This window comes from Xiphophorus couchianus, chromosome 22, assembly GCF_001444195.1.
Source record: "Xiphophorus couchianus chromosome 22, X_couchianus-1.0, whole genome shotgun sequence".
NCBI lineage: Eukaryota > Metazoa > Chordata > Actinopteri > Cyprinodontiformes > Poeciliidae > Xiphophorus > Xiphophorus couchianus.
This window is the reverse complement of record NC_040249.1, coordinates 2,250,767-2,264,633: the sequence shown is the minus strand read 5'-3', so window position 1 is coordinate 2,264,633 and position 13,867 is coordinate 2,250,767. Positions and strand designations below refer to the sequence as shown.

The 13,867-nt window shown below is 41.2% G+C and overlaps 1 protein-coding gene across 1 annotated transcript; it reads left to right on the top strand.

Annotated features, from left to right (window-relative positions):
- The first annotated feature begins 231 nt into the window (after positions 1-231).
- LOC114138499 (protein FAM161A) lies at positions 232-6,230 on the top strand. Its single transcript, XM_028007811.1, has 4 exons — positions 232-658; positions 1,952-2,232; positions 4,821-4,997; positions 5,224-6,230. The coding sequence occupies exons 1-4, from the start codon at positions 560-562 to the stop codon at positions 5,954-5,956; spliced, it is 1,290 nt and encodes a 429-aa protein (XP_027863612.1). The 5' UTR covers positions 232-559; the 3' UTR covers positions 5,957-6,230.
- Positions 6,231-13,867: the final 7,637 nt, after the last annotated feature.

Genomic DNA, 13,867 nt, shown 5'->3' with positions numbered 1-13,867 from the left:
CCACACAACCTCTGAAGTGACGTTCGTAACACAGAGCCGTGGAAAGCCTTGAGCACGCTGGGTGTGGATAAACTTGGTCAGATGAAGAAGTTGGCACAAATGTGCAGCGGCGTACGTCGTTCTCTTTCCATCTCTGCGATGCTTTGACCCCGTTTTGCCTTGCAGACCCCTTCCGAGCCCCAACAGATGCAGCCTGCCGATCAGCTCTCGCACCGTCGAGTTAATCTGAAAATCACATCAGGCAAAATTCACTCTGACATCTAACACACCCATGATTACGCCCCTATAAGTGAAAAGCCCAGAGGGACCATATGGCCCACCTGGCCCGCAGTCCTGCATGTAAGAGGATAACGCTGGTAGTCTGCATGTGTGAGAGAAGGGCGAGAGAGAGGGAGAGGGATGGGGAGTCCGTGCTAATCTTTGCTGCCGTCTTAACAGGCTGTTTGTTCAGCAGGTCAGTGTGTACACCAAGGTGACAGAGGAGGATACACTCACACACACACACCCACACACACGCTTCTGGCTGATTTCAGAGGAAATAAGGAAGAACGTGGCAGTGATGTACCGGTCGCCTGCTCTGGAGAACAATCAGCTGATGGCTTTGTACGGGCAGCAGAGAGAAATTTACTTTGAGAAGGACGAGGACTGCATTAGTGAGGTGAGGCTTTGTACCCACAGTGGCTCTAATGGTAATCACCCTTGTTTTTAAAATCCGCAACTTTTTTTCCCTCCGTTCAGCATTTTTCAGCTTGAAGTTTAGAGTTGAATCAGACCGATTAAGAAGAAACAGCCTCTCTCTTGTCCTGCAAAGGGGTGCAGGTGTAACAGCAGCAACAAATATAAAGTGTTAAAAGCAATAATCAAAACAAGATTATTAATAATAATAATAATACAAGACTGTAACCGAACTGTGTAGTTTTTACGAAATGCATGTAATTTGCATCGTACATTGAAATGCATTTGATGTTTTATTTGCTTGATGATTTTGATGGTGACGTCAAACAAGCAATAGACAAGTAATGTCTATTGCTTGTTTCGTAGTTGAAGACTGTATGATGTTTTATCTTGTAAACCACTTTGAACTGCTGAGGTGCTGGAATTCGAATAAACTTGACTTAAGTTGAGAAAAAGACGCAGATTACATGCAGACAGTAAATATCACTTTAGTAAAATGTAACTGCTTTCAAGTGATGGGCATTTACGCTACCGTGTGCTTTGGTAGGACACTTTTTGCAGGAAATGAACAGGGAGGAATTTATTTTTATGGACACAAATGGAAGTCAAGTTGCAGTAGAGTCATTTTGCAACTTTAAATAGACTTAATTTATGTCTTATGCTGATTTTTCTTTAATTCATAGAAATAATACAAATGATCTTATTTAGTTCACTATATTTTAATATCTCAGCTAAAAATGTGTTTCAGTGTTAAAAATGTAGCTTAAAATAGGACTCGTATATCTGCTGCAAAATTCACAAGAACTACTGAAGAGGGTTGAAACAAAATGTTATTTTTTTAAATGATTGGCTGTAGCTGGTGATGGCATTCCAAACACTGGAAAACAGCCTATTTTTACTTTCTGTAAATTAATTAAAACTCATATTTCTAACTGTTTTTGGGGTATAAGCAAATTAATAGTAAAAAAAAAGCATAAACTTCAGTGCACTTTTTATGTGTACATCACCTCAGCACAATGTGTTAAAATCCTTTTTTAAAAAAACAAACAAAAAGAAAACCATCAGCATTAATAAAATTGAAAATCGGCTTCAGCCTAAAAAGCATGGTTGCATCTATGCGTCTAAATGATACTCTAAGAGAAAACCATGAAAATAAAGTCTTCCTGTTTTACGTACAGTCAGCTCACACTAGGACCATCTGAAGGTTTGTTTCTCTAATAATGCAAAATACATCCTCAGTGTTCAACACGCACTGACTGTACCTCCGACCCCCCAGGAGAACGACCAGGACTCGGGGTGCAGCGAGGACGGAAGCGGCGGCCGAGGCGGCCGCAGCTCTCTGTCGCCGGAAATCTACGGCCTGCAGACGGAGGAGCGCGTTTTCTTCTCCAACCAGGAGTACTACAGGAGGCTGGAGGAGCTGAAGAGCGCCCACCTGAGGAACATGGCCGACCTGGAGAGGATGTACATCAGCCAGGGGCAGGACAGGCACGGAGGAAGGGAGGATGACGACGTTCTGGGGAGAGGGAGAAACAGTGAGGAGAAGCAAATGATCCGGTCAGAAACGTTCAGCTGTTCCTTATCGATGTTGGTTCATGTTGTAGAACACATATGTCAGAGTCAAGGCCCGCGGGCCACATCCGGCCCGCGAGAAGGTTTTTTACGGCCCCTGGAATGATCTTGATTTATTATTAGAACCGGCCCGCAGACCGCAGTAAGCCGGCACCCCGTCTGAAAAAAAAATACCTTCCTTATTTGAACTGTAAGTAGTTCTTTAAATGTTCTGTGAGATGATGTACTTACCCATGTATCCATAACAACCGGAACTTTCAATATCCACCAAGTTATTGCCGAAATATACCATCTATTAAAGGAGTGCCCCCCGGATTAATTACACTCTCTGCGGAATTACGGTACTGCAAATTTAGATGTGTCGCCGGCGACACGTGTAGCTGCGCATCCAGGCTGCTCAAACGTTGTCTATGTTTGGCAGCACATACCTGTGTGAACAACTGTTTTCTTTGATAAACCTGAACAAAACATCACACAGAAGTCAACTTACTGCTGAACACCTTCACTCAATTCTGAGGATTTCCTCAGCTCAGAGCCTTACCCCGAACATTGATGAACTTGTGGAAAAGATGGGACACCACCAAGTATCACCCTCAACCTCAAACAAGTGAACATTACTGTGCAATCACATATTTAGAGTTTTTACTCAGTTCAAGTTTAAAAGTTAAAGTTTAATATTTGTTTTCACTGCATGTTACTTCTCCTTGATGAAAGTGCTGTTTTTGATTAATAGATTTTTGCTCTTTATTTTATTGTATTTCAATCCAATTATATTTTAAAAATATTTCAGTTGTGTCTGTTGAAAATTAAAGATTACTGACAGAGCCATAAGAAAATGTTGCTTTATTTATCTGATCATATTGGAATATATTTGTTAGGTTTTCAGTAGGTTCAATTAGGTTCACTAGACTATATGCGTCATTTAAAAAAATTTCAATGAACATTCGATCAGTCCGGCCCTCGGCTTGTAGCTAAATTTTTTATTTGGCCCTCCGTCCATTTGACTTTGACACCCCTGTTGTAGAAGCTGCATATTTTGTCATGTTACATCTACAGACCTTAAAAGGGCAGTATTCTGTGTTCTCCAGGCATGTAATGCTATTTTGTAGCATAATCTAGTAATTATGTTAACTGCAGTTATTATATATATATATATCCTTCCATCCATCCATTTTCTTACACACTTGTCCCTAGTGGGGTCGGGAGGTGCTGGTGTCTATCTCCAGCTAACGTTCCTGGTGAGAGGCGAGGTCACCCTGGACAGTTCGCCAGTCTGTAGCAGGGTGTCGCTATATATATCACTTAAAAACAATTTAACTTAATTATTCAACGCCTTGAAATTAGGACTCTGTCGCTTAAAAAAAAAAAACTCCTACTCTTTCTGAAACTCCGCCTTCAGGAAGTCATCTCAACATCGCTCCTCTATTAACCCTTTAGCAACGTTTTTTTTCTTACCAGCGTTTCACTGAGAAGTTGCTCGTATAATGAGCTCAGGAGAGACACAAATGCAAAGGGTGTTTGCTAATTGCTGCTGGCTAGTCTGTCGGAGCTGCACCTTGAAGGCGGGGCTAGGTCCAGCCAGGCATTTTGGACAGTTGAATGGTTGCCATGGGAGATTAAAGGATTTCTCAAACACTCATGAAAGGATCAAGGCAACACTCCAGGTGTGTTTTTGGTGAGGGAATCACACAGGATGCAGCTGGTTCGGGTCAAGACTGAGTCGGTTCATCTGCATTTGTAGAGAAAATGGCACTTTTCACAGCGAAAGAATCTACATTAAAATTGAAAAAATAACAACACAGAAAAATAAAAAGAGCATACGTTCTTAGGTTTCATCTTTCTAACACCTACAGTGGAGTTTGGAAATGTCTCCTCAGGCTATTTCACAACGATTCCAACCTTGGAAGTGGGAATGCGCCCATCCACTTTTTTCACTTCCAATACCGATGAAGATATCTGAGTTTTAATGTCGGCCGACACCGATCCCATACAAAAACACGGTGCTGAATCCCCTTAAAATGTTTCTTTTTTTCAAATGCAGACACAGATGTCCTGAATTACAAATTGGACAGTACAGCACACTTAGATACACCAATACCTTCACAAGCTTGGTCAAACGTAAACACAAGACAACAGTAATTTGCACTCAGTGCAATTAGGTGAATAACAGCCAATAAAATAAATAAAGCGTGACTTCACTCAGAGCACAAATGATGGAATTAGATTGAATAGATCTGCTCTTATGAATCAGACACATTGGCATCAGTCCCAATAATTCTTTTTTAAATATTGGGCCTGATACAGATGATATCAGATTGAGACATCTCTACTATTGTCATGTGGTTAAAATACCTCACATGTACACAAATATGCACTGCTTTGTGTTGGTCTGTCCCATAAGATCCTCGCCAAATTCAGCGATGTATGTAATGGTAACTTAACATAGGAAAAAGTACTAAACTAAATAATAATGATGACAGTAATGGCTCTCTCGGATGTCATTCAATTTGTTAGGCAAATAAATGCAAGTCAAGCGTATAATAACTCCGGACTTGTAAATGTTTTCATGACAGGAAGGGTAATAGCGCCTTCTTCGGCAGCGGCCCCACCAGGAGGCTGCAGAGGATTAATTCCCAGGAGGAGCTGGACTTCCGTGACACATCCAGCGGCTCTGACCAATCAGAACTCAGCGGAGAGGATTTCCTAGGAGAACTGGGCTGGACTTCCAACCAGCAGCAAACCCTTCAGAGGTTGGTCCTGAAAGTCAGCTTTCACTGAAAGGTTCAGATTGTTACTTTTGAAGATATAACTCTTAAAAAAAAACTATTCCTCAGACTGTCTGTGTTGTCCTTGAGAATTCTCTTGTTAAACTTATTATCAGTCCTTCTGGTTTGGGTTGTAAGTCTCCAACTTCAATATTTTGTGCTACTTGAGTTGAACCAGTGTCAAAAAGTATTCTCTTGTATTTTCATCCAGAAAAATGATGCACAGTCCCGAACACATGATGGCCAAGAAGAGCTTCAGGTTTCAGCCGAAAGCCTCTTGTCCCAAACCACAGGGAAGATTGCCCCATCCAACAGGTGCCAGAGCTCAGTCTGGCTCCAAAGTTACCGTCCCCAAACCCTTCCAGATGATGCTGAGAGAAGAGGAGAGGAAGAGGCACAGGGTGCGGACGCGTTCCGAGGTTGAGCTGGAGAACACGCTGCTGAGGCGAGAGCTGGAGGAGCTCCGAGAATGCCAGAAGAAGTTCAGAGCTTCGCCCGCGCCGGCTCACATCCACCTGCCTCTCTACGAGGTCATCAACCGTCGCCCCAGAGGCGGCTGCAACAGCAGCGTCCCTGAAAGGGGCCAGGAGCCTTTCCAATTCTTGGAGAGGGAGAGGAAAAAGAGGGAAGCCAGGATAGCTGCAGAGTTGGGAAACTTTAGTCGGAGAGAGGAGCGACAGGGCTTCAAGGCCACGCCGCTGCCCAGCTCCGTGTACCGCGGCGGACGTGCCAAGAGCCCAAGCCGCCGCCACCACCAACTTCAAACTGTCTTCATGATGGAAAGAGAAGCCACAGAGGGCCAGAGTGATCAGAGCTCCGACCCAGAGCAAGAACCCCAGCAGTCTGATTTCTCCCTAGACTTCAGCGGGTCGCAGAGATGTTTGTCGTCCAAGTCAGTGAAGAAGCAGATAGAGCTGTCCATAGAGATGAAGGAGAGGAAGTAGTTTGTCACTATCCATTTCAAAGTCCGAGGCAGAAACGTCTGTAAGCATCTGTAGCCAAGTGGATCCCAGCTTCTTCTCACAAACAAGTTATTCTTTTATCGTGTAGAAGAATACGTTTGCACTGCATAGTTGAGCAGTAGCTACGTTGCTCTCTGTACAAACAGCTGGTAGCTCAGGAAGTGTACATCTTTATGAAACGGCAATACTTGGTTGAAGTAATGCTAATGTTTTAGAGCATTATTGGTGTAATAGCATGTGATCGGCTCTGTGCAAAATAAATGTGATTAATTTTGCAATCTTCAAGTCTCTGTTTCTTAGCGCTTCTTGCCTCAGCACATTGTGGAGTGAGTAACATTTGGTTCCAGCTAAAACACACTTCAACCTGTGAGTTTAAGAAAACCCATTAACCTACCATACTTATCTGGAGCGGTCTGTGTTACACTGAATTTGAAGAAGACTCAGAATGAAGACAGTCTCTTGAAGAGGAGTCTTAGGGTTGTGTCCATAATTTTCTTGACATTATGTACAATCCTTCTTTGCACCATAATCTCCAGTGGTTCCACAGCAGTTCCCAGAACATAACCAGCCTTCTTTACCACCAGAAATGGCTTCTTGTCTGTTTCTGGAGACGACCAGACAACTGCAGAATTATCTGAGTATTTCCGCAGGCGACAGAAGTCGGATTTGTGCTAGAAGACTGAAGTGTACAGAGTGAAAACAAATGGTGAGGGTACAGTCCTGAACGTCTTGTTAGACAAGATGGTCAGCACATAGTCCTTCGGTCTCACAATCCACTCAGGTGGACCAACAGGAATCTCTGCAGGACCTTCAGAATGTGGGATGCCAGGGCAACAGTCATTAATAATGTACGAAACCGACTGAGGCATCATCTGGCAAATTGTTTGAGGAGGCTGGGAAGTCATAGAAATAGTTTTACTGCAGTCTACTTTTTACTTTTACTTGACTGTGAACTTATAAATACTTGTAAACTAGTTCATGAACTTATGAACTGTCAGTTGATAAGTTCTTAGAATGTGCTTATTAAGTAATGTACCAAATTTTAAGATTCTAGCAAATTTTCACATTTTGGAACTCAGAAGTGTTTCTTGTTGGGTTTTTTTCCCTAGAAAAATTCAAGGTTTTTTGGGGGTGGAAATGTACTGTGTCTACATCACATGTGTCAAACTCGAGGTCCGGGGGCCAAATCTGGCCCGCTGTGGCTTTTTATGTGGCCGTCTAGATTCCCAAGTTATATCAAGTAGTTCCTCTTATCAATAAGTTTTTTTCACAAATCTCCAAAGTCACGCAAAATCCACTGGTAACCACATTTCTTTCTGATTTTACTGCAAATTTTTCACCATTGATCGATTAAAAAATGTCACGTTTAACATTATAGAAATTAACAAAAGCACAAAATCCCAGATGGACTGATCAGTGGGAAAAGATGTTTAATATTTCTTTTTAAGAAACATGCATTGAATACAGAAACAAACAAATGTTTATTGATATTTTAACAGTCTAATGGGTATCATCAATAGATCCCGACACAAACGGCCCTTTAAGAACATTCAGATTTTTAATAAGGCCCAAAATGAAAATGAGTTTGACGCCCCTGGTCTACACTGATCCTAATATGCCGTAGTCCTTACTTGAGTAGATTGATTTTGCATACAGAAATAGACTTCAAAGATTGAAAATATTAGATTCTTAGACTAACATGATTACTCAGCAAGGGTCTTATTGCCACGATCCAGGTTCGGTACAGTGACATTGAGAGTGTGCTGGAGATCAACGGTAGCCTGTGTGCTCCTTTTAGGGTGTGTAGAGGCGTGCGACAGGGCTGCGCGCTCTCTGGGATGCTCTACACACTCTCCCTGGAACCCCTCCTTCAGAAACTACGCTCAAGTGTTTATCTTCTGGTTTTACCTGGTTTTAAGAACAATATGGTTTTTATCTGCCTACGCTGACGATGTTGTTTTTATAAAGGATCAGCAAGATGTCAGGTGTTTGAACCAAGATCACTGAAAAGTTTTCTGCCTTGTCTGCTGCGAGGGTGAACTGGGGAAAGAGCGAAGCCCTGGCCGTCGGCGAGTGATCTGCTGGGTTCTCCCTCGAGGTCTTTTATGGAAGAAAGACGGTTTTAAATATCTTGGTGTGTTTTTAGGCAGTGAAGATATTGTGTGTAAGAACTGGGAGAACATTGAGCAAAAAAACTTAAAAACAAGTTGTCAAAATGGAAGTGGCTACGCTCACAAATGTCCTACCGGGGCAGGGTGCTGGTTGTAAACAACCTTGTTGCATCACAGCTGTGGCACAAGCTCTCCGCTTTAGACCCACCATCTGGTTTACTTGTAAAAATATAGTCAGAGATGGTCAACTTTTTCTGGAACGGTCTACATTGGGGGCCACAGTCTGTCTTGTTTTTATCAAGAGAGTAGGGGGGCCAGGGCCTTGTCCACCTGGCCAGCAGAACAGCTACATTTCGTTTACGTTTCCTTCAGAAGTTCCTGACAGGATCCCCTGTGTGGAGGGATGTGGCCAGCTGCATTCTCAGACGTGTAAATTTTCTGGGGCTGGATGGTGCTCCATTTTTAACTGATTTTAGTTTTTTAAAGTTAAAAGGGTTGCCTCAGTTTTACCAGAGTGTTTACCAACGCATAATTCTCTGCATTGGCTTCTAGAAGAACCGCTAGTGTGTGGAGCAAGACTGGACGTCCGTGACAGCACCGTGCCGGGCCTTTCTTAGGCGTTGTCCAGGTCCGGGACGGTGACCCTGCAGCGGCTGGTGCAGGTGGCTGGACCAGACTTTTGTAACATCCAGGAAGTAGGAAGTGGGCTCTCTGCTTGGGGTTCGGTGCTTCCTGGAGTGGGTGAAGGAGCGGATGGCAGCTGGGGAGAGGCGACTCTTGCAGCAATACATCATGGAAGAGTGCCTGCCTGACCCGACTGACCCGTTCCCAGATGTGTTCCTGGATCCGAATTTTGAGGAGCACAGTGGTGCAAAGTACAGACTCAGGGATGAACGTATGTAAAACAAACCCAAAAGTACTGTACAAATGGTGTACAAAAATCCTGAACAGGAAAACTCTCCACAACAGAGCAGTGAGTGGATGGAGTGACCAACTCGGAGGACAAAAACCTCAGTGGAGGACTTTATACTGTACAAGCCTCCAATAAAAAAACGGACTGGTGATCTGCAGTGGCAGATTCAACTCGTTTTTATTGGCCATCAGTCCTGGGGTTTTAAATGAGTGTCCTTTTTGCAGTTTGTCCGAGAGTCCGTTTCATGTTTTTATGGATTGTGTACGGTTAACTAGTTTTGCAAATTTTTTAACGAGAATTTTTAGCCTCTTTGGCGTGGTTTTTAACCAATTCCGTTGTTATCAACGCTGTGCATTACAGTCGAGTTTTAAGTCCCGGATTTTAAATTATTTAATAGCCGATGCCAGAATGGCCGTTTATTTAACTCGAAGAGACAAAATGCATCCTGGACCTCGACTTGAGGCCGTGGCTCTGTGGAAGTGTAACATCAAGGCCAGGTTGAGGTTGGAGATGTGCTTCCACAGAGCCATGGGGGATTTGAATGATTTTTTTTTTTTTTTTTTTTTTTACAACTGTGGGGTTTTAATAATGTTTTGTGCACCATTTCTGATCAGGAGGAACTAAAATATAACGAGCTGCTAATGTAAATATTTATTGTTTTGGTTAGTTTTCCTCTAACTGATTATGTAATTTGTTAAATTATTGTACAGTAAATGTTTTGTTAAAAAAAACAACTTCTTCTTCTATTATTATTGTTATTATTATTATCATTATTATTATTACTACATATAGCACATTACACAGAAATATTTTTTCAACTTTAGATAAAACAATATTGCATTAGACGTGATTGATAGTTTATGCCTTTGTCCACAAGATGGCACATGTCTCCTCATTCCTTCCCTTCCACGGAGCGCCCTTCTTTCCCCTTATCTTGCCCCCTTTGCTCATCTGTAAGTCGCTGCGCAGTTAATTAGCGAGCCACTGCTGCAGGGCACGCAGTGAGTCTGGGGAGATTGAAGGAGGAACATCACCGCCACATAAAACCGGATAAAACCAGACGGAAAAGGAAAGTTCGCCTCTGAACTACGTCTTTAGAATCTTGCCGCGATGCATCTCCCTGTCCTCTGGCTTATGTTAGGTAAGTTTCTTTGTTTTTTGGGGTACAGCTTTTCAGCAGGGTGACGTACTTGTCCCGGATTTCTGCACGCGCTGCTCGTCCTACAGTATTTACATGTACAGTGCATTGCTCGACATGGATTTGTATCAGATAGGTAAATTGCTTTGGATTAGCTTGTACGCTGATTTCATGTGTATAAGCCAAGTTATACATGACTTGGATGTCTTCATTCATTGGGGCTACTGCGCTTCCGGGTGTCGTTACTAAGCAACCGGGAGCTGCTAGTGAATGTCAGTCAGACACACACGTGCTGACTAATGACAGCACGACTAATGACTAATGACCTGTTATCGGTTAAAGTGTTAGTGGCTTTTGAATCACTGAAAAGCTGATGAAAGTTTATTAAAATGGCTTAACCCTTTCATGCATGAATTATGATCCTTTGTGTCAGAATTTCTTTTCCATTTTTTAAAATGTTTTTCTTAAGGCATAAAAAAGGTAGGAAATTTTTTTTGTAAAAATAATTTTTTTTTATTTTTATGTGATCAATTGTAATTTTGTCCAAATACAAAGTTGTTATTTGAGAAATACATCATTAGTATTGTTCCTTAGGGGTTATCTGATGTCACAATATTTTTTTTACTTGCAAGAGTCGTCTACAGTAGAAGGAGGGACCGGGTCTGTTCTCATGCTTTTTTGTCTGTCGGCCATATTGTATTTAACAAAAATAATTTCTTGCATTTGCAGCTGATGGCCAGTAGTTGATGGTATATTTTATGATGCATTAGTGTCCACTTCAGTGGTCTGTGTGCATTTATAACATAAAAATCCACAGGAAGCACAAGAAAATGGCTTTTAGAAAGCTGCCCACTGTAGTGACCACTATGCATGAAAGGGTTAAAGAGTTGATGGTTTCATCAGACAGCAACAACGACTGCATGTCATATTTCTCCATGTATTACCAGGTAAATATCATCATGTACATTTTCATATTTTTCTGGATGTATTAGAAGTAAATGAGATCTTGACACAACTCTCCTTGTATTGACTTGATGTGGTGACCCTGCCTCTTGCCTGTTGACCCCTGCAGACAGGCACCAGAACCCCTCCACACTCTACTAGGGATAATAAGCCTGTAAGATAATGGATGGATGGATGAGTTATCACCGTAGACAGAAATAACACCTGTAGCTGTCCGTATTGCACTGGCTTTAAAAAAGCCTCTGACTTAAAACAATGAGTTGTTGAGTTGCTCTGTTGTGAAGCAGATGCTGACAGCCGACCACAAGGCTTTCAATTTATGAATTGTGCTACTCTGAACATCCATCCATCCAACCAGACTTCCTGATTAGCTTCTTTAGCTTTTTCACTAATCCACTACATACATGTCATTTATAGCATTTGCTTTTAGCTGAATATTCAGCTAACGTGTTCGTTTTTGGCCATCTGTAGTAGTTAACAAACTACAACTTTCAATACCTGAAAAATATACATAACATTTATAAAGGTAAAAGCTAATCCTATTTGAAGATATAGCTGAAGCCTAATGATATTTGACTTTAGTGCTAAAAACTAATTCTACTTTAATGTAAAGCTAAACCCTAATGTTTTTTGAACATAAATCTAAAAGGTAATGCTGTCTGATTTTTATTTTATCCAAATAAGCATTCACAGCTGTAGATTGGTGTGGTTAAAAAGAGGCATTAGCTTCCTAATCTGACTTTTATTGCCCTGCATTCGTCTGAAACTATGCTAGTCTTTCATTAGAGTCCCTTTATTGCTATCGTAACACCAAGATTTCTTTAACTAATGGCTTCTCACACAACTGCAATAAAACTGTGTTGGAACAATTTTGTTTCAAACAATGTTGTTTTATTTTGTCACAGCTTTGCTAACAAAAAGCATCGCCTCTGGGGAGCAGCCCTGTAGCACCACCTTTACTGATAAAGGGACCTTCTACAAGGTCCCTGACTTTGGCGAGCCCCACTGTACCCCACATTGGATTGACGCTGATGTAAGTAAAATAAATTAGTTTTTTTTGTACACATTGTAGAGAATACCTGTATCTAATGACGCTGGAAGGATGTGAATAGTATTACCTTCAGCTGATGGTGTAGCAAGAAGTTCTGAAGCTTGATATTGAACTACTGCAAGATTTGTCTATTAGAAGTCTCTCGTCTTTATATGAATTATCCAACAGATAGTAGACAATTCTACCTGTTTAAACTCCACTTCCCTCTTTTAGAACAACACCTTAGCAAATGGTGATGAGAAAAATGACAGCTTGGTGGTTTCCTCAAACATCACCACCTTGCATACTTGCAGCTGCCACAACGCCGTCAAGTATGTTCTGGACTGTTACCCATCGACACGGGTAGGTAATCATACTGAAACACAAAGTGAAATACGTATTAGTAAAAAATATTTGACTCCTTTGTTCTGTCTTTTCTTTTCCTCAGCTAAATAAAATGGTCACATGTGTCAGTGAGTATCCACTTGCTTATAGCAGAATATGAGGAAGGCATGTAGTTTCAAAAGCTTTCAAGTGCTTCTGCTTTATTCTTCATCACCAAATCCCAACTACTATTAGAAATACGCAAAGCATGAGCATCAAGAGCAATCAGTTTATCACATAATTTGCAGCAAGGGGAATTAGCACACTATTAGCATGCATAATCTGAATGCATGTCACTTTGTAATATAATATCAACCAAAGCAAAACTTCATGATTGCAATTTCAATATTTTGTGCCATAATTTCTCATGAATAATTTCTCATACATAATGAAAAATTATTTTACTATATATTGGTTAGTAAATTAATTGGATGCAGTGGTGGTCTTCCATTATTACAAACCTTGTAATCTGATAATGATTTGCCATAATCCTACTGGTTAAACATTAGGTCTGTCTACTTTGTTATGCTAACTGAAGCATGATTCTCTTCACGTCCGAGACTGATGTTACTTTGTAATTATGATATTCTCCAGATTTTTTTTTCTTTTTTAGTTTAGCTGTGTTAATTGCAGTCACTCTACTTTTATTTCAGTCTTTATTTGATGATGAGTTTCTTGTTTTTACAGCTAACTGCTCTGAGAGTGCTGGATTTTCCGGTACATCGGACAACACAGAAGGTAAAGAAAAACAGCAAAATAGCCACAACAATTACATTTCTTTAACGGTTTGTGACTGAAAAGTTACCTCATATGGTCTTTCCTTTCCTCATGATAAGATAGGGAAAAATGTCACCCTTCACATTGGTGTTCAAAGTGAAAAAATGACAATATAAGGTTCAGCTTCCTGTCTGTCATTTGACCTGCTCTGTTTGTCTCAGTGCTGGTGGCTTTTGACTCATTGTCTGTGTTGTGTGGTATTAATACATGGGAATCCCTCACACCACCGACATCAAAAGCTTAGAGTATATTAACCAGCTCATCTTGATCCTCATCTTTGACCTATTCATTGTTTCTCCTGTCTGCTGTGCATCTCATCTCTACCCTGCACATTCTTGGCCATTTACTCACATCAACCTACGTACATCTTGGACAGCAGAGATTGTTCCAAGTGTAAATCACACAGAGCAGCTGCCTAAAGTAGCAGGTTTAAACCGAATAATGTGACAGAAACAGCATTTCATGAAGGAGGCTAGTATTTCCTTTATCTGCTTTCAACTTTCTCCTTTGTGTCTCTTTTTTGCACCTTACTAATACTGACTGGCAAAAACACAGTGGTAAGTAACTGTGCAAATGC

Coding starts and splice junctions, on each gene's coding strand:
- LOC114138499 (XM_028007811.1), top strand. CDS start 560: ATGTACCGGTCGCCTGCTCTGGAGAACAATCAGCTGATGGCTTTGTAC. Junction 659..1,951: donor ACGAGGACTGCATTAGTGAG/GTGAGGCTTTGT, acceptor CCGACCCCCCAG/GAGAACGACCAGGACTCGGG. Junction 2,233..4,820: donor GAGGAGAAGCAAATGATCCG/GTCAGAAACGTT, acceptor TTTTCATGACAG/GAAGGGTAATAGCGCCTTCT.